At 50.6% G+C, this 18,187-nt stretch overlaps 1 protein-coding gene and 2 long non-coding RNA genes across 4 annotated transcripts in view; 1 reads left to right on the top strand and 2 right to left on the bottom strand.

Annotated features, from left to right (window-relative positions):
* LOC103348262 (uncharacterized) overlaps window positions 1–289 on the bottom strand; it is a 47,279-nt gene extending 46,990 nt beyond the window's left edge. The window contains exon 1 of the long non-coding RNA XR_011380041.2: window positions 151–289. This is a non-coding gene — a long non-coding RNA (uncharacterized LOC103348262). The remainder of the gene's footprint in view (window positions 1–150) is intronic.
* Window positions 146–3,380, top strand: TUBA1B (tubulin alpha 1b). 2 transcript variants are annotated; one of them, NM_001195806.1, is made up of 4 exons: window positions 146–239; window positions 1,510–1,732; window positions 1,873–2,021; window positions 2,222–3,379. In NM_001195806.1, the coding sequence occupies exons 1-4, from the start codon at window positions 237–239 to the stop codon at window positions 3,200–3,202; spliced, it is 1,356 nt and encodes a 451-aa protein (NP_001182735.1). In that variant the 5' UTR covers window positions 146–236; the 3' UTR covers window positions 3,203–3,379. The 2 variants fall into 2 exon arrangements, with proteins under 2 accessions (NP_001182735.1, XP_069907386.1); XM_070051285.2 differs by lacking the exon at window positions 146–239 and adding an exon at window positions 770–1,412 and having other exon boundaries at window positions 2,222–3,380.
* Window positions 3,381–4,920: 1,540 nt separating this feature from the next.
* Window positions 4,921–18,183, bottom strand: LOC138844347 (uncharacterized). Its single transcript, XR_011380043.2, has 2 exons — window positions 17,830–18,183; window positions 4,921–5,860 (listed from the first exon to the last, which is right to left on the bottom strand). It is a non-coding gene; the product is annotated as an uncharacterized LOC138844347 (long non-coding RNA).
* Window positions 18,184–18,187: the final 4 nt, after the last annotated feature.

The following is an 18,187-nucleotide window of genomic DNA, read 5'->3' as shown; positions in this document are numbered from 1 at the left end:
GGCGCGGGCGCGGGCGCCGATCCCGCCTCTGCGGCGGCCAGGCCGGGCCCGGAATGGCGCGCGGGACCGAGGGCGGAGCCCGCCCGCCCCCTTCCGCAGCCGCTACTTAAAGCGGCTCCGGCGCCGCCCCTGCCTCAGTGCGTTACTTACCTCGACTCTTAGCTTGTCGGGGACGGTAACCGGGGACCCGCCGTCTGCTCCTGTCTTCTTCTCCGCCTCCTAACTCGTTAGCCACCATGGTGAGTACGCGCCGCCCGGCCTCGAGCTGGGAGATGGGGAGATAAAGGACCGCGAGGCGCCGGGGGTCTCTATCTAGCGCGGGCTGGGGCCGGCGTCGAACGGTGGGAGGCAGGTGGCACGGCGTGGGCAGATGAGAACAAGGGTTTGTGGAGAATGGCGGAGCCTCAGAAAGAAGATGGTGGCCGGGTTTTTTCCCCCAGGGACTCCGGGGAGCGTGGCGGGGCGCAGGGCCGACCCCTTACGCCGTGTTTGGCGCTCTCCTTTAATCCTTAATTCTCGGGCGCGAGGCCGGTAGAACTCCCCTCCACACACACATACCACCATCCCCCACCCTGAGTCTTTTTCCTGCGCCCGCCCCTCCCCACTCAGCCCAGCGCCCGGGGCTCTCGGACGCGCGCCGTCCCTGCTGGCCCTCACTTCCTCTTGGGCGCGAAAACGCGGGGGCGGGAAGGCGCAGGAGACACAAAGCGCACGCGCGACCGTTACCTCGGCGGGAAACGGCCCCTGCAGCCTGCGCGTGCGCGCTGGGGCGCTGCGGTCCGGCTGGAGGGCGTGGCTCCCGCGACCCGGAGTTTCTGGAACTGGAATGTGGGGAGGGGAGAGGGGGAGAATTCCTGGAATGCGTTCCGCGCTGCAACTGTGTATTAGGACAATGAAGCCCCGGCAGGCTGTAGGGGGCCATCTGTCCCTCCTTGCTTCGTTAGGAATTTGTGTGGGAGCAGGTGGTGGCGGTTAGGGGGTTGCAAAGGAGCGGAAATCGGATCTTGGCTCAGATGTGGGACGCTGATAATCCCCTGCTGTACCCGGACACTTGCGGACATGCCGGACCAAGCCCAGTGCCTGCGGGCAGGGTAGGAGGCTGGACGTGGCCACCTTGGGCCTCTCTTGCAGCTGCCGGGCCACGCCCAAGTGCGCACCCGAAATTGCTCATTCATCGCCTGCCGCAGAGCCCCGCCCCAGGCTCTGCGGGCCTGGCATTTCCTCTGCTGGGCCCTGGCCACGTGCTTCCTGATCTCACAGCTGCATGGAGAGCTGGCCGCTTCCCCTATCATGGCTCCCCAAAAGGAGGAAGTCGAGACTAAGCCGTTGTAGGCCGGAAAGAGGCCTACCACACTGTGGATGGCTGAGAAATTCATTAAAAGAAATGTAGCTTTTCTCCCCAACCGAAAAGGGTAACATTTTAGGGAATTTTAAACCAAATTTTTGAAAGTTGATTCTGCAACAGTCACCCATGGCTTAAATTCTTTTTTTTTCCTCCTATCCTCACAGCGTGAGTGCATCTCCATCCACGTCGGCCAGGCTGGTGTCCAGATCGGCAATGCCTGCTGGGAGCTCTACTGCCTGGAACACGGCATCCAGCCCGATGGCCAGATGCCAAGTGACAAGACCATTGGGGGAGGAGACGACTCCTTCAACACCTTCTTCAGTGAGACGGGCGCTGGCAAGCACGTGCCCAGGGCCGTGTTTGTAGACCTGGAGCCCACGGTCATTGGTGAGTTGGCCTCCGTGGCCTCAGTGAGAGCCCCGGGTGCTGGGACAGGTCTGGGACAATTCTGTGAGGGGGGAGCCCCTGGCACCCCGGGGCCCTGCAGGCTGTCAGTGACAGGTGGCTGGTCTGCTTCCCTCTTCCAGATGAAGTTCGCACCGGCACCTACCGCCAGCTCTTCCACCCCGAGCAGCTCATCACGGGCAAGGAAGATGCTGCCAATAACTATGCCCGCGGGCACTACACCATTGGCAAGGAGATCATTGACCTCGTCCTGGACCGAATTCGCAAGCTGGTAAATACCCTATATAAAGATGTATTTAAGGTGGATCAGGGGATTGGAGTGCAAGTGTAATGGGGTAAACAGATGGCAGGATTTTCTGTGGTGCCTGCCAAAATGGGGACTGGGTTACACTACTGGTAATTGGTGTTCTAAACCAGATGGGAAATGTGTCCTGACATTAAAATGCTACCTTTTGTTTTCTTTCTCTCCAGGCTGACCAGTGCACGGGCCTGCAGGGCTTCTTGGTTTTCCACAGCTTTGGTGGGGGAACTGGTTCTGGGTTCACCTCCCTGCTGATGGAACGCCTCTCTGTCGATTACGGCAAGAAGTCCAAGCTGGAGTTCTCCATCTACCCAGCCCCCCAGGTTTCCACAGCTGTGGTGGAGCCCTACAACTCCATCCTCACCACCCACACCACCCTGGAGCACTCTGATTGTGCCTTCATGGTAGACAACGAGGCCATCTATGACATCTGTCGTAGAAACCTCGATATCGAGCGCCCCACCTACACTAACCTGAACCGCCTTATTAGCCAGATCGTGTCCTCCATCACGGCTTCCCTGCGGTTTGACGGAGCCCTGAATGTTGACCTGACAGAATTCCAGACCAACCTGGTGCCCTACCCCCGCATCCACTTCCCTCTGGCCACATACGCCCCCGTCATCTCTGCTGAGAAAGCCTACCACGAGCAGCTTTCTGTAGCAGAGATCACCAATGCCTGCTTTGAGCCGGCCAACCAGATGGTGAAATGTGACCCTCGCCACGGTAAATACATGGCTTGCTGCCTGCTGTACCGTGGCGACGTGGTTCCCAAAGATGTCAATGCTGCCATTGCTACCATCAAGACCAAGCGCAGCATCCAGTTTGTGGATTGGTGCCCCACTGGCTTCAAGGTTGGCATTAACTACCAGCCTCCCACGGTGGTGCCTGGTGGAGACCTGGCCAAGGTGCAGCGAGCTGTGTGCATGCTGAGCAACACCACAGCCATTGCTGAGGCCTGGGCTCGCCTGGACCACAAGTTTGACCTGATGTATGCCAAGCGTGCCTTTGTTCACTGGTACGTGGGGGAGGGCATGGAGGAGGGAGAGTTTTCTGAAGCTCGTGAGGACATGGCTGCCCTGGAGAAGGATTACGAGGAGGTTGGTGTGGATTCTGTTGAAGGTGAGGGTGAGGAGGAAGGAGAGGAATACTAATTTTCCATTCCTTTGAGCCCTGCAGCATGTCACTGAACTTCAGCTTCAACAGTAGCTGACAGCCATTAGACTTTCCCGGCTACATTGTCTTCACTCAACTGTGATCATGTCTGTTTTTCCATGTGTACCTGTGAAATAATTTGCATCATGTCTGAAAGTAAAGGCTTTAAGAAAAAAGCTATGTCTCCTGTGTTTTTTTTAAACTACAAGTCATGTATACCTGGAGCATGTGATGGCTGTGGGCCCCCCACTACCTATCCAGGTGCTCCAGGGAAAGGGGGATACCTTGGACTGCAAAGGCAAGAGACCTGGCATGTAACTAACCAGTTCCAAAAGTTAGTCTGCTAGTCCAGGGCTTGTTTAGTTCTTGTGGTCATGACTGCATTTTAGGTATAAAGAAATCAGTACTTTTAGATAGCATGCAACTTAGTATAAGGTAGTAAAGAGGAAGAGTCATCTTTGAATTTCTGGTTCACTCCCCAAATGACTGACAACATACAGGTTGAAACAGTGTTCCACATGAATGGCAAGGGCCTGAGTAGTTGGGCTGTCTTCCACTGCCTTATGTGGAAGATTGCATTCTGCAAGAATAAGTTTCTGTTCATCCATGCTGATAGCTTGGGTTAGGATTAGAGTGCTAGGCATATGGTAAGTAGTTAAGATGTCCCTTGGTCTGCTCCCATCCCATACCCAGCTTTGCTTTTGATTGCACACTCTGGGAATCAGCAGGCAATGGCTCAAGTACTTGGGTCCTTGTGCCATCCATGTGGGAGACCCAGATGGCGTTATGGACTTCTGGCTGGGGCCTCACTCATTCCCAGGTGTTGTGGGTGCCTGGTTTAGTGAGCAGTGGATGGAAAAATCTCGAGTAGGAGGGGGCTATACAATTTTCCCAGGTTATTTCTTAGCCCATATATCATACAGATTTACAGAAAGGCATAGACATTTCAGGGAAAGCTGGTGGATAGCTTTGCAGGCCTAGGACAGCAGCACAGACCATGAAGAAGGCAGGCACCAGGATGAGATTAAGTGGCTCAGTGCGGATTCAAGGTCTGAGTTAGTGCTGAACACCCTGAGGTCTGTAAAATGATTCTGTCCTCTCTTCTGCAAAATAAGCAGGGAAGGTGGTTCAATCAGAGCCTGGGGCACAGCAGCAAAGAATGCAGAGAGCAGCTTGCACTCCAGAAAGGTCCCTGAGTGGCCTACAGTCACAGTCAAGTGTGTCATGGTGCTTCTTCAGATTTCTGAGGCACAAGGCAGGCAGGACTGAGAAGCCAGGATTTCAGGTGTTTTGGTTTGGCTTGTTTGCCTGGTGGGAACCCAGAAGCAAGCATGCACCCTCCACAAGTCTTTGCTGCTACAAACCAAATAGGAAGCTCTGGAGAAAACTAAGTTCATGGGTACCACTTCCAACTTAGGCTGTGGTGGGCATGGTGATGCAGTAGGGGAAGCTGCCATTTGAGGGGCTGGCATTGTGGTGCAAAGAGTTAAGCCTCTGCTTGCAGCACCAGCATCCCATATCAAAGTGCCAGGCTGCTCCTCTTCTAATCCAGCTCCCTGCTAACGATGGTGGCCCAAGTATTGGGCACCTGCCACCATTGTGGGAGACCCAAGTGGAGTTCCTGATTCCTGGACTAGCCCAGACAGTTGCAGCCATTTGGGGAGCGAACCAATGGATGGAAGATTCTGTCTCCCTCTCTGTCACTTTGCCTTTCAAATCTTTTTTTTTTTTTTTTAATCACCACTTGGGGGTCCAGCACTGTGGTGTAGCTGGTAAAGCCACCGCTGCTTGCAGTGCTGGCCAGCATCCCATATGGGCACCAGTTTGAGTCCCAGCTGCTCCATTTCTAATCTAGCTCTCTACTATGGCCTGGGAAAAGCAGTAGAAGATGGCCTAAGACCTTGGGCCCCTGTACCTGCGTGGGAGACGTGGAAGAAGCCCCTGGCTTCAGCCATTGTGGCCATTTGGGAAGTGAACCAGCAGATGGAAGACCTCTCAAGACCTCTCTCTCTCTCTCTCTCTCTCTCTCTCTCTCTCTGCCTCTCCTCTCTGTGTGTAACTCTGACTTTCAAATAAATTTTTAAAAATCACCACTTTGGGACACTCACATCCCCTATCAGAGTACTAGTTCATGTTTCAGCACCTGGATGGAGTTCCTGGGTCCTGGCTTTGGCCTGGCTCAATGCTGGCTGTTGTGGCATTTGTGGAGGAAACCAGAGGACGGAAGATTTCTCTGTCTCTCTGTGTCACTGTGCCTTTCAAATTAATTAATTTCCAATAAATATTTCAAGCATATGGGGAGGAGAGGAATAATAGTAGAATGTTTTGCTTGATATAAACATGGAACTTTTGGATTTTGTTTGTGATTTTCAATTCTTCTTGTTACCTGTCATTGTGAAGCTTCCTCCTGAACTGAATAATATTGAGTGACATGCATAGGGAATGCGAAATTGCAGAAATGACAAATGCATGTTGTGGCTTCCAACTTGCTGTCTCGTAGATCACTCACTCCGAGGGAAGTACATGATTCATGATGAGCTGCCCTGCAGGTGCATTGGCAGGAAGCTGGATCAGAAGTGAGAGTAGAACTCAATCCCAGGCATTCCGATCTGATGGCAGGAGTCCCAAAGCAGCAGCTTGTGCCACAATACCCACCTCTGTTGGAAATATTTTAAGAAGAATTGGAGGGAAGCCTGTCATTTAGAGAAGGGAGGTTTTTCATGTTCTACTGTTCAAATCCAGTTTTCAATATTTTTGGTTGCCTTTTAAACTACCCTTAAGGGGCCGGCATTGTGGTATAGTGGGTAAACCCGCTGCCTGCAGTGCCCACATCCCATATGGGCACCGGTTCAAGTACTGGCTGCTCCACTGCCGATCTAGTTCTCTGCTATGGCCTGGAAAAGCAGTAGAAGATGGCTCAAGTCCCTGGGCCCCTGCACCTGAATGGGAGACCTGGAAGAAGCTCCTGGCTCCTGGCTCCTAGCTTCGGATCAGTGCAGCTCCGGCCATCACAGCCAAATGGGGAGTGAACCAGTGGATGGAAGACTTCTTCCTCTCTTTCTCTTCCCCCCGCCCTTTCTGCCTCTCCTTCTCTCACTGTGTAACTCTGACTTTCAAATAAATAAATAAATCTTTAAAACAAACAGACTTCTTGGGGCAGGCATTTTGTGTAATGATTTTCTTTAAGGAAGAAGGTTTATTGTTGGTCAGGGAAACCCAAAAGATTGCTTCCCTGTGCATGAGAACAGCCTGTGTAATGATTAAGATGCCATGTGGGGTGCTCACATCTCATGTCAGAATGCATGGGTTCAAGTTCTGGCTGTACTCCAGACTCCAGCTTCTTGCATATGTGCACCCTGGGAAACAGCAGGTAATGCTTTAAGTACTTGGGTCCCTGTCACTCACACAGGAGACCAGGGTGAGGTTCCTGGGTCCTGGCTTCAGTCCAGCACTGTATTGGCCCTTGTGGGCACATGAAGAATGTACAGGACTTCTGTCTCTGTCTCTCTGCCTTTCAAATAAATTAAAAGTGTTTTAAAGGGCAGATATCAAGGCTGGCACTGTGGCATAGCGGGTAAAGCTGCTGCCTCAGTGCTGGGATCCCATATGGGTGTCAGTTCGGGTCCCAGCTATTCCTCTTCTGATCCAGCTCTCTGCTATGGCCTTGGAAAGCAGCAGAAGATGGCCCAGGTCCTTGGGCCCCAGTAACCACATAGGAGACCCAGAAGAGGCTCTCCTGGCTCTTGACTTCACATCAGCCCAGCTCCGGCTGTTGTGGCCATTTGGAGAGTGAACCGGCCGGCGCCGCGGCTCACTAGGCTAATCCTCCGCCTTGCGGCGCCGGCACACCAGGTTCTAGTCCCAGTCGGGGCACCAGATTCTGTCCCGGTTGCCCCTCTTCCAGTCCAGCTCTCTGCTGTGGCCAGGGAGTGCAGTGGAGGATGGCCCAAGTGCTTGGGCCCTGCACCCCATGGGAGACCAGGAGAAGTACCTGGCTCCTGCCATTGGATCAGCGCGGTGCGCTGGCCGCAGCGCGCTGGCCGCGGCGGCCATTGGAGGGTGAGCCAATGGCAAAAGGAAGACCTTTCTCTCTGTCTCTCTCTCTCACTATCCACTCTGCCTGTAAAAAAAAAAAAAAAAAAAAAAAAAAAGAAAGAAAAGAGAGTGAACCAATGAATGGAACACTGGAACACTTCATTCTCTCTCTGTCTCTGCCTCTCTATAACTCAGCCTTTCAAATAAATAAATCTTTTTTTAAAAAAGGACAAATATCTCTCTGAACTATACTTTTTATAGCCTAAATTATTTGGTTACTGATCGGACTTACTGCTCATACTAAGTAATTCACTCCCTGTTTCCAACTGCCTTATACATCAAGGCAATGACTTATAAGTCTATTATATGTCTTGTAATTATTACATCATGGGAGACACGAGATCCCAGGAGAGGGTTGTGAGGGAGGTGTGGCTTTGACGAAAGGTGGGGGCAGCCAGAGCTGCCATCAACCCTCCTTTACAGGGTTCCTGGAGTCTGAATTATGATCCTGTGTATCTCTGCCCAGCAGCATGTACAGTGCCTGGCAATGCTTAGGGTCTACAGAATGCTCCTAGAGGGTAAGAAATGCTGAGTGTTTCCTTCTTAAGCCAGGTTCCTTAGTGTTGGTTTCAAGGTAAGCTTTAAGACCTGAGATTTTATAATATTTGCTCTTGAGGCCAGCACTGTAGTGTAGCAGGTAAAGCCACCGCCTGCAGTGCTGGCATCCTATATGGGCATCAGTTTGAGTCCCGGCTTCTCCACTTTCCATCCAGCTCTCTGCTATGGCCTGGGAAAGCAGTAGAAGATGGCCCAAGTGCTTGGGCCCCTGCACCCACATGGGAGACCCAGAAGAAGCTCCTGGCTTCAGATTGGAGAAGCTCTGGCCATTGCAGCCAAATGGGGAGTGAACCATTAGATGGAAGATCACTCTCTGTATCTCTCTGCCTTTCCTTCTCTCCCTGTGTAACTCTGACTTTCAAATAAATAAATAAATAAATCTTTAAAAAAAAAAAAAAAAAAAAGGAGACCTTTAAATTAAAAAAAAAAAAAATACTGTTTCCCAGCTCAGGCCTCCTTCAGCCCCTCCAGAGAAGCTGCAGCTCAGGGGAGAGCCTAGAGAGCAAAGAGACATCTCACCTATTGCTCTGTCACTGTTCAGGCCCCTGAGCCCTCTGAGTATACTCTCCATTTTGCTCTACAAATTTGCTTTTTGCCTTCTCCAGAGGGCTAGCAAGGAGAGTGATGGAATCTGGAAGGACTTGTTGGCTTTGAGATTTGTGTCCAAGCCTCAGGGGAATGAAGGGTAGGGCACCCCAGGGCCTTGACAGTGATACTCAGCTCTACCCAGGAGCTATTTAATCACAAAAGGAAATGGAAATAAGAAAGACTATGTGGCCAGTGCTGTGGCACAGCATGTTAAAGCCCCGGCCTGCAGCATCCCATAGAGGCACTGGTTTGAGTCCCAGCTGCTCCACCTCCAATCCAGCTCCCTGCTAATGTGTCTGAGAAAGCAGTAAAGATGGCCCAAGTGCTTCAGTCCTGCACCCACACAGGAGACCCGGATGAAGCTCCTGGCTCGTGGCTTCAGATCGGCTCAGCTGGGGAGTGAAGCAGCGGATGGAAGACTTCCCTTTCTCTCTCTGTCTCTACCTCTCTCTGAAACTCTGTCTTTCAAATAAATAAAAGAAAAAGCACAAGGAAAGTTTACTTAGCCAGGACAAGGACAATAAAATAATAATGATTATTAACTTCAACTACATCAACACCTTCAATCCACACTCAACCACTCACCTTTTTTGAAATTTTTTTAAGCACCAGAATGAGGAAATGCCTCGCAGCTTGGCATTCTTCACCTCCCTGAGGTCACTGTTAAAATGGGAGGCGCCTGGTTCCTCCTTTCACAGCTGGTAGATTTAATTGCAGAGCAGAAGGGAAGTGTACCAGGAGTCTGGGCTTGCCGGCCTCAGGCCCTAAATGCCGTGTGCCACAAGATCAAAGGGAACGTGGGTCATCTGGCTCTTCTGAGGATTCGGGCTGTGGTTTAGGGACTCGCTCAGTCTCAGAAGCTTAATCAGGGGAGGGGGTAGAGCATTTCATCCATGGATGCCATTTCCACCCTCGCAATCCCAACTACATCCTGGCAAATTCCTTAATGCCCTGCAGATGGCACCAATGACAAGGAGTTCTCTGTCCAGGAAAGCTGAGCTTGGAGCTGTGAACTCTGCCCTTGCCATCACCTTGGAGCCGAGCCTATAAGGATGCATAACAGGAAGTGACTGACCTGGCACCCTAAGCATTCACATGTTGTCTTTTTCTTTTTTTGTCTGTCGATTACTGAAGACAGCTAAGTCAGTCACCTGCTAGGCTACTGTGAATCAAGGGGCCAAGGGAAACCCTACAAACAGAAATTTGGTTTATTTTTTAAATATTTATTTATCTGAAAGGCAGAGCAAGAGAGTGAGTGGCTCACTCCCCAAATGGCCACAACAGCTAGGAATGGGCCAGGCTGAAGCCAGGAGCCTGGAACTCAGTCTGGATCTCCCACCTGGATGGCAGGGAGCCAAGTTCCTGAGCCATCATCAGTTGTCTCCCAGGTTGTGCATTACCCGGAAACTGTATCAGAGGTAGAACAGACTGGACTCAAGCCAGGGATGTGGGTGTCCTGAGAGGTGACTTAATCTGCTGTGCCCAATACTCACTCTCTCACAAGCAGTTTTTTTCTCTACTTTACACCCCCAATGGCAGAGAGGGAGAGATTGACTTTCCACCCACTGGTTCTTTCCCCAAATGCCCACAATGGTCAGGACTGGGTCAGGCTGAAGTCAGGAATGTGGAACTCCATTTGGCTCTGCCTCATGGGTAGTAGTGGCCAAAGTATTCTAACCATCAATTGCTGTCTCCCAGAAGCATTAGCAGAAAGGTGGATCGGAAATGGAAAAGCTGGAGGTTCCAGGTGGCACTTGAATATGGGATACAGGTGTCCCAAACAGCAACTTAGCCTGCTGCACCACAATGTCCTCCCCACCACCAAGGAGTTTTTGGACCTTAGACTCTGCCTACAAGGTGCTGCTCCTTCCTGGGTATCAAATATGACCTTGGGGTCAACATGTAGTAAGAGAGGAGCACATTGCCACATTGATCTAAACTCAATATATTTTTTTAAGATTTATTTTTATTTATTTGAAAGACGGAATTGCAGAGAGAGGTAGAGACAGAGAGAGAGGTCTTCCATCCACTGGTTCACTCCCCAAATGGCTGCAACAGCCGGAGCTGATCCGACCCAAAATCAGGAGTCAGGAGCTTCTTCCAGGTCTCCCATGTGGATTCAGGGGCCTAAGGACTTGGGCCATCTTCTGCTTTCCCAGGCCACAGCAGAGAGCTGGATTGGAAGTGGGGCAGCTGAGACTTGAATGGGTGCCCATATGGGATGCTGGCACTTCAGGCCGGGGGCTTTAACCTGCTGTGCCACAGTGCCAGCCCATCTAAACTCAATATTGATACAAAGTCAGTAATCATCTGATGATGTGAGTATAATCATATAGATCTTGATGTTATTGTGTGGCTAAAACCAGCTTCCTCCCCTCTGCCACCTGGTTCAGAAACCAAAACAAATGTCCTACCCTACCTGTTCCCACTGACCAACCCATCTCCCTGTTGACAGCCTGGGTGCTCTTGTATCCAGACACAGTTGTCCCTTCATCTATATCTTCTCCAGCCATAAGTGCCCCTAAAGCTTTGGTTAACTCTTCCTTCAGTGATAGAATGGAAACTCAGATGTCATTTCTTCAGGGCAGTTTGGTGCAATGATTAAGCTGCCCAGTGGGATGCCAAATTCCCATAAAGAAGTGCCAGGATGCAAGTCCCCACTCTGCTTCATGCTAATGCAAACACAGGGAGTTAGCAGGTAAGGCAGAAGGCTTAGGTCTCTGCCACCAACATGGGAGACCCAAATTACGTTCCACACTCCCAGCTGCAGCCTCCCAGCGATTGTGGGCATTTGGGGAGTAAATCAGCAGATAGGAGCTTGCTGTGTCCATTTTTGCTTTGGTCTCTCTGCCTCTCAAATGAATAACAAACAAACAAAACTTTAAAAAAATGTTATCTCAGGCTGGTGTTGTGCTGTAGTGGATAAATCTGCTACCTGTATTGCCAGTATCCTATAGGGGCACCAGTTCAAGTCTCAGCTGCTCCACTTCCAATCCAGCTCTCTGCTATGGCCTGGGAAAGCAGTAGAAGATGGCCCAAGTGCTTGGGCCCCTGCACCCACATGGGAGACCTGGAAGAAGCTCCTGGCTCCTGGCTTTGGATTGGTGCAGCTCTGGCCATTGCAGCCATTTGGGAAGTGAAAAAGCAGATGGAAGACCTCTCTCTCTCTCTCTCTCTCTTTCTGCCTATGCCTCTCAAATAAATCTTTAATAAAAAAAGGGACTATTCTCTGAAATATTTTTTTTGAGAAGTCAGAGATAGGTAGGGTTAAAAGAACACAACTTCTCTCCCCTTCTCAAAACCAATTTTTTAAATTGATGTATTTAATTAGTTTCATTTTATTTGAGAGACAGAGAGAGAGAGAGAGAGTCGCTGATTCCATCCCTCAACGCCCACAACAGTCAGGACTAGCTGGGCTGAAGCCAGGAGCTTGGCACTCAGTCTGGGTCTCCCATGTGTGTGGCAGGAGCACAGGTACCTGAGCCATCATCCTCTGCCTTCCTATGGTGCACATCAGCAGAAAACCAGATCAGAGGTGAGGAAGCTTCTTCCGGGTCTCCCACATTGGTGCAGGGGCCCAAGAACTTGGGCCATCTTCTATTGCTTTCCCAGGCCATAGCAGAGAGCTGGATTAGAAGTGGAACAGCCAGGACTCGAACTGGCGCCCATATGGGATGCTGGCACTGCAGGCGGCAGCTTTGCCCACTGTACCACAGTGCAAGCCCCATGGCCCTTATTTTTAATAACTCTTCTCCCCTACCCTGATCCCCAGCAACAACAAAAAGTTCTCAAACCTATGGAGGTCCAGCCTTCTGGCTTCCTGGCATCTCAGATAAGGGAGCAGTTTCTGAATTGCTGGCCCATTTTTTAGAAATCACTTCTGTTCCCACAAGACAGACAGAAAGGTAACAGCCTGTGTGGTATTTTTTTTTTTTAAGATTTTATTTATTTATTTGACAGGTAGAGTTACAGACAGTGAGAGAGACAGAGAGAAAGGTCTTCCTTCCATTGGTTCACTCCTCAAATGGCCGCAACAGCTGGAGCTGCGCCGATCCGAAGCCAGGAGCCAGGTGCTTCTTCCTGTCTCCTATGTGGGTGCAGGGCCCAAGCACTTGGGCCATCCTCCACTGCCCTCCTGGGCGACAGCAGAGAGCTGGATTGGAGGAGGAACAGCCGGGACTAGAACCCGGCGCCCATATGGGATGTCAGCGCTGCAGGTGGAGTATTAACCAAGTGAGCCACGGCGCCGACCCCTGCTATTGCCTCTTGAAAGAATCATTGCTACCACCATCCTCCCTATCCCCCGACCCCCTCTTTACCATCCTGCTAAAACTTGACCTTTGATGCCCTTGAGACCCTGGGTCACCTCCTGTCTACTAAGGCCTTACCACTCCCCTGCATCCTGAGGGGGCCCTTTTGAGGCAATAGCAGACTATTGAGGGAAATGGATGCCTTGGGGTCAGACTGGCTAGGTTCATATTCCAGCTCCCCTCTACTACTTGTGGGCCCTTCCACAGGATAACAAACCTCTTTAAAGTGACTCTTCCAGCAAGCGTTGTGAACACGGTGAGTCAAGCTGCCACTCTTCGTCACTGGCATCTCGCATCTAAGCACCAGGTTGAGTCATGGCTTTGCCATTTCTGGTCCAGCTTCCTGCTGATGTTTCTGGGAAGCCAGTGGATGATGGCCCAAGTGCTTGTGCCCCTGCAACCCATGTGGAAGACCTGGATAGGGTTCCTGCCTCCTGGCTTTGGTGTGGGCTGGACCAGGCTTTTGCAACCATTTGGGGAGTGAATCAGGGAATAGAACTCTCCCTTGCTCTTTCTCTGTTCTCTGTCTTTCAAATAAATTAATCAATCTTTATTAATTTATTTGAATCTTCATTGATTAAAAAAAGTCTATTTTATAGCATCCTGGTAACACTTGTTTATGAAAAGTGTGTGTTGTAATTCCCTTCATTATGTAACTTGAAGATGTTGAAACTTACAAGGTCAAGGTGATCTCTTCTCTACTAAGAACTGGTGTCTAATCCCCTGGGTAGATTCAATCCAAAAAATTGAGTGTTTATGCTGAGAACATCCCTGCTTGGAGATGGAAAGAGGGGAGTGAATTTAGAAGCCAAATACGCACACAATCTTTGAAGAGGAAAGGAGAACATAATTGAAGGTAAAGTTCAATGGTCCAAAGCATTTAACAACTCAGGGTAATGAATGCATGAGATGGCACATACATGGTTAATAATACAGTGTTCATGAACACCACAAATGGATGGCACCTTACAAATTTCAAGGAGCTACAAAGGATTGGGGAGTGGGGCCAATGTTGTGATGTAGCAGGTAAAGCTGCTGCCTGTAGCACTGGCATTCCATATGGGTGCCGGTTCAAGTCCTGGATGCTCCACTTCTGATCCAGCTCCCTGCTAATGTGCCTGGGAGAGCAGTGGAAGATAGGAAGACAGTCCAAATGTTTGGGCTGCTGCACCCATGTGAGACCTGGATGAAACTCCTGGCTCCTAGCTTTGGCCTGGCTGGGCCAGGCTATTGTGGCCATTTAGGGAATGAGCCAGCAGATGGAAGATCTCTCTCTTTTTCTATAACTTTATCTTTCAAACAAATAAATATTTTAAAAGGATACAAGTTGGAATTTTCAGTGGTGGGCACTTTTACCTCCATCCATATGGAAATTCCTGGTTGAAATCCTGCCTCTGTTGCCCAACCAGCTTCCTGCCAATGTGCACCCTGGAGGTAACAGATGATACCTCAAGTACCTGAGACCCTGCCACCTACCTAGGATTCCTGGAGTTCTGGGCTCCTGGTTTCAGCCTGGCCCAGCCCTGTTGTGAGCATTTGAAGAGTGAACAGTGAATGGAAGATATCTCTTTCTTTCTGTCACTCTGCCTTTCAAATACATAGATCATTAAAAACCAAAACCTCACTGTGAGTAGGCCAAACAGCCTGTCTAATATAGTCCAATGGCTATCATTTTGCAACCTGTGAGGGCCTGAAAGGTTTAAAGTATGTGTTTTTTTTTTTTTAATCTATTTTTTTTAATCTATTTATTTGATTTAAATAGATTTATTTATTTATCAGTAGCTGGAGCTGGGCCAGGCACTCTGATGGGGGATGCAGTATTTTTTTTTTTTTTTAAGATTTATTTACTTATTTGAAAGGCAGAGTTACAGGGAGAGAAAAGTCTTCCATTTGCTGGTTCACTCCCTTAATGGCCACAATGGCCAGAGCTGTGCCAATCTGAAACCAGGAGCTTCATCTGAGTCTCACATGCAGGAACAGGGGCCCAAGTACTTGGGGCATTCTCCACTGCTTTCCCAGAGGCATTAGAAGGGAGCTGGAAGGCCGGTGCCATGGCTCAATAGGCTAATCCTCCGCCTGCGGCACCAGCACACTGGGTTCTAGTCCTGGTTAGGGTGCCAGATTCTGTCCTGGTTGCCCCTCTTCCAGGCCAGCTCTCTGCTATGGCCCGGGGGGGGGGGGGTGCAGTGGAGGATGGCGCGGTGCGCCAGCTGCAGCGGCCATTGGAGGGTGAACCAACGGCAAAGGAAGACCTTTCTCTCTGTCTCTGTCTCTCTCACTGTCTACTCTGCCTGTCAAAAAAAAAAAAAAAAAAAAAAAAAGGGGAGCTGGATTGGAAGTAGAGCAGCCAGACTCTAACTGGTGCCCGCATGAGATGCTGGTGTTGCAAGTGGCAGTTTTACCTGCTACACCACAGCACTGGCCCTGGGATGCAATATGTTAACTGCTAGGCCAAACTCCTGGATGTGCCTGCTACTTTATTTATTTTTAAAGATTTTGTTATTTTATTTGAAAGGCAGAGCAACAGACAGAGGGAGAGACAGAGAGAGCTTCTATCCACTGATTCACTCCCCAAATGGCCAAAATGGCTGGAGCTCAGCTGATCTGAAGCCAAGAATCAGGAGCTTCTTCTGGATCTCCCTCATGGGCGCAGGGCCCCAACACTTGGGCCATTCTCTGCTGCCTTCCCAGATGCATTAGCAGGGAGCTGAATGGGACATGGAGCAGCCAGTCTGCAGGCCACTTTACCGGCTACACCACAGCATCATCGGCCCTGGCTTTGTGTTTTAGTATCGTTGTTGCACACTGCTTCTCATAGTTTGAAGTATGTATCTGAGAATAGTTATCAAGGTCCTCTCTTGAGGAGGGAGTGTAAACTCCTCCAGGGCAGGGCCAGAGGCGTCTCCTGCCCGTGCTCTCCTTACTTTCCTTACAGCAGAGCCAAGGCCCTGGTCACTATCTTCTCTTTGTAACTGTCTCTATTCACCCTGTAAGGAGTTCTGTTCATGCCAAGCTTGGTAGTTTGGCTGTTAAGAGGAAAATCAGTCCTTCAGGTCCTTTCAGTATCCTTCTGTGGGCTCGTCCTGCGAGGTCCACACTGTTGGGATGGTGGGGTGACAGCATTCTTCAACAAGAAGCACCAGAGGCAGTCCATTTATTAACAATCAGGCACAGGCTTTTATAGGGCAGGCAAAGGGGAGTAGCTAGTTCAGGGTAGCAACACTAATTCTATAGAATAAAGCCAATACTGGTGCCTCCATGCTTCTCCAACCAGCCTACGTAGCCTTCCAGGTGGTCTTATGGGTCTGGGCCACACCTGGGAGCTGTCCAAGACCCCTCAACAGGAAGTGGTGGTGGGGAAAGTGTGCCTAGGGCCACTGCCACCTGCCAGCAGTCAGGTCATATGTGGATCTCAGTGTGCTGAGCCCCCAACCAGGGTCTTTCTCAGGAGGCATGGTGTGCCATGCCCTCTTAACCTCTTGCATGGGCTAGGCAGGCAGTCTCTCCCTGTCAGGCACAGGATCACCCACATCCTTCTATCACAAAAGTGTATATGTGGTGGTGGTGGGGATACACAAATGCACAGAAATATGAGCATACATAACAGATGCAAGGTATGCTTTTTTTTTTTTTTTTTTTTTTTTGGACAGGCAGAGTGGACAGTGAGAGAGAGAGAGAGAGACAGAGAGAAAGGTCTTCCTTTGCTGTTGGTTCACTCTCCAATGGCCGCCGTGGCCGGCGCGCTGCGGCTGGCGCACCGCGCTGATCCGATGGCAGGAGCCAGGAGCCAGGTGCTTTTCCTGGTCTCCCATGGGGTGCAGGGCCCAAGCACCTGGGCCATCCTCCACTGCACTCCCTGGCCACAGCAGAGAGCTGGCCTGGAAGAGGGGCAACCGGGACAGAATCCGGCGCCCCGACCGGGACTAGAACCCGGTGTGCCGGCGCCGCAAGGCGGAGGATTAGCCTAGTGAGCCGCGGCGCTGGCTGGTATGCTATTTTTTGTTTCCCAAGGCTCTAGTGCAAATCACTGGGGGAAATACAAAGGGGAAAAAATACCTTGTCTTAGGGCTGGCTCTGTGGCATAGCAGATAAAGCCGCCACCTGCAGTGCTGGCATCCCATATGGGTGCTGGTTCAAGACCTAGCGGCTCCACTTCCGATCTAGCTCTCTGCTATGGTCTGGGAAAGCAGAAGAAGATGGCCCAAGTCCTTGGGCCCCTGCACCTGCATGAGAGACCCAGAACTCCTGTCTCCTGGCTTTGGATCAGCCCAACTCTGGCCATTGTAGCCATTTGGGGGAATGAACCAGCAGATAGAAGATCTCTCTCTCTCTTTCTGCCTCTCTGTAACTCTGTCTTTCATATAAATAAATAAATCTTAAAAAAAAAAAAAGAGAGAGAGAGAGAGAAGAAATTACAAAGGTACAGAATTCAGTTGTTAATGGTCTAGGCCACCTTCAAATAGTTAACTAGACCATCTAGGCCTTTACAATTAGGCTATTATTCTTCAGTGAGGGGCCCTTCCTTTTCCTTTCCCTGTACTGTTCTCTCTGATCTAAACAGAGTTTAGGGGGTTGTGCTGTGGCGTATTGGGTTAAGCCACCACCTGCAGCACCTGCATCCCATATGGCTGACGGTTTAAGTCCTGGCTGCTCCACTTCCCATCTAACTCCCTGCTAATGCACCTGGGAAAGCAGTGGAAGATGGACCAAGTCCTTGGACCCCTGCACCCCTGTAGTTTACCTGGAACAGACTCCTGGCTCCTGGCTTCAGGTTGGTCCAACTCTGGCCCTTGTGGCCCTTTGGGGAGTGAACCAGCAGATGGAAGACCCTCCCCACCTCTCTTTCTGCCTCTAACTTTTTCAAATAAATAAATAAATAATCTTAAAAAAAAAAATAAGAGTTCAATTCCATGAGGCTGGAACTCCTAAACCCCACGTGTACCAAGGTCACAGGATGGTAATTTGCATGCCTTCACTTTGTGAACTTAGGAACAGGACAACTTCTCACTGCTCTCTTAGATTCCAACTGCAGCAGACTCAGGTGGTTAGATAATGTCTGACTGGGCTGCACTCACCATAGACCCTCCTGGGCATGTCCCACAAGGTTCCAGGAAATTTCTGTAGTATTTGCTCCTTGCACACGTAGGCCTTTCCACAAAAGTGACCGAGTCCCTGTCCCGGAGACACAGGCGGCACGCGGGACTCCAACACCAACACACTCAAAACGCTGCTGCAGGCCGCGGTACCTTCCAGAACTCCCTGTGTGCTCTCACATCCCGCCTGGCCGGTCCGCTCCAAGGGGGTCACTCAGAACCTGGCCGCTGCTAAGTCCCGAGAGCCGTCGCTTCTCCAGAGCAGCAGCCGTGGAGACAGAGGGAGGGAGGCGGTTGCTCGACTTTACAATGAGCTTGGTAGGCCCACAAGATCCCGCCT

Source organism: Oryctolagus cuniculus, chromosome 11 (assembly GCF_051225735.1).
Source record: "Oryctolagus cuniculus isolate XC-2025 breed Fujian yellow rabbit chromosome 11, ASM5122573v1, whole genome shotgun sequence".
Taxonomy (NCBI): domain Eukaryota; kingdom Metazoa; phylum Chordata; class Mammalia; order Lagomorpha; family Leporidae; genus Oryctolagus; species Oryctolagus cuniculus.
The sequence above is the reverse complement of the archived record's forward strand: the minus strand, read 5'-3'. Positions and strand labels throughout refer to the sequence as shown.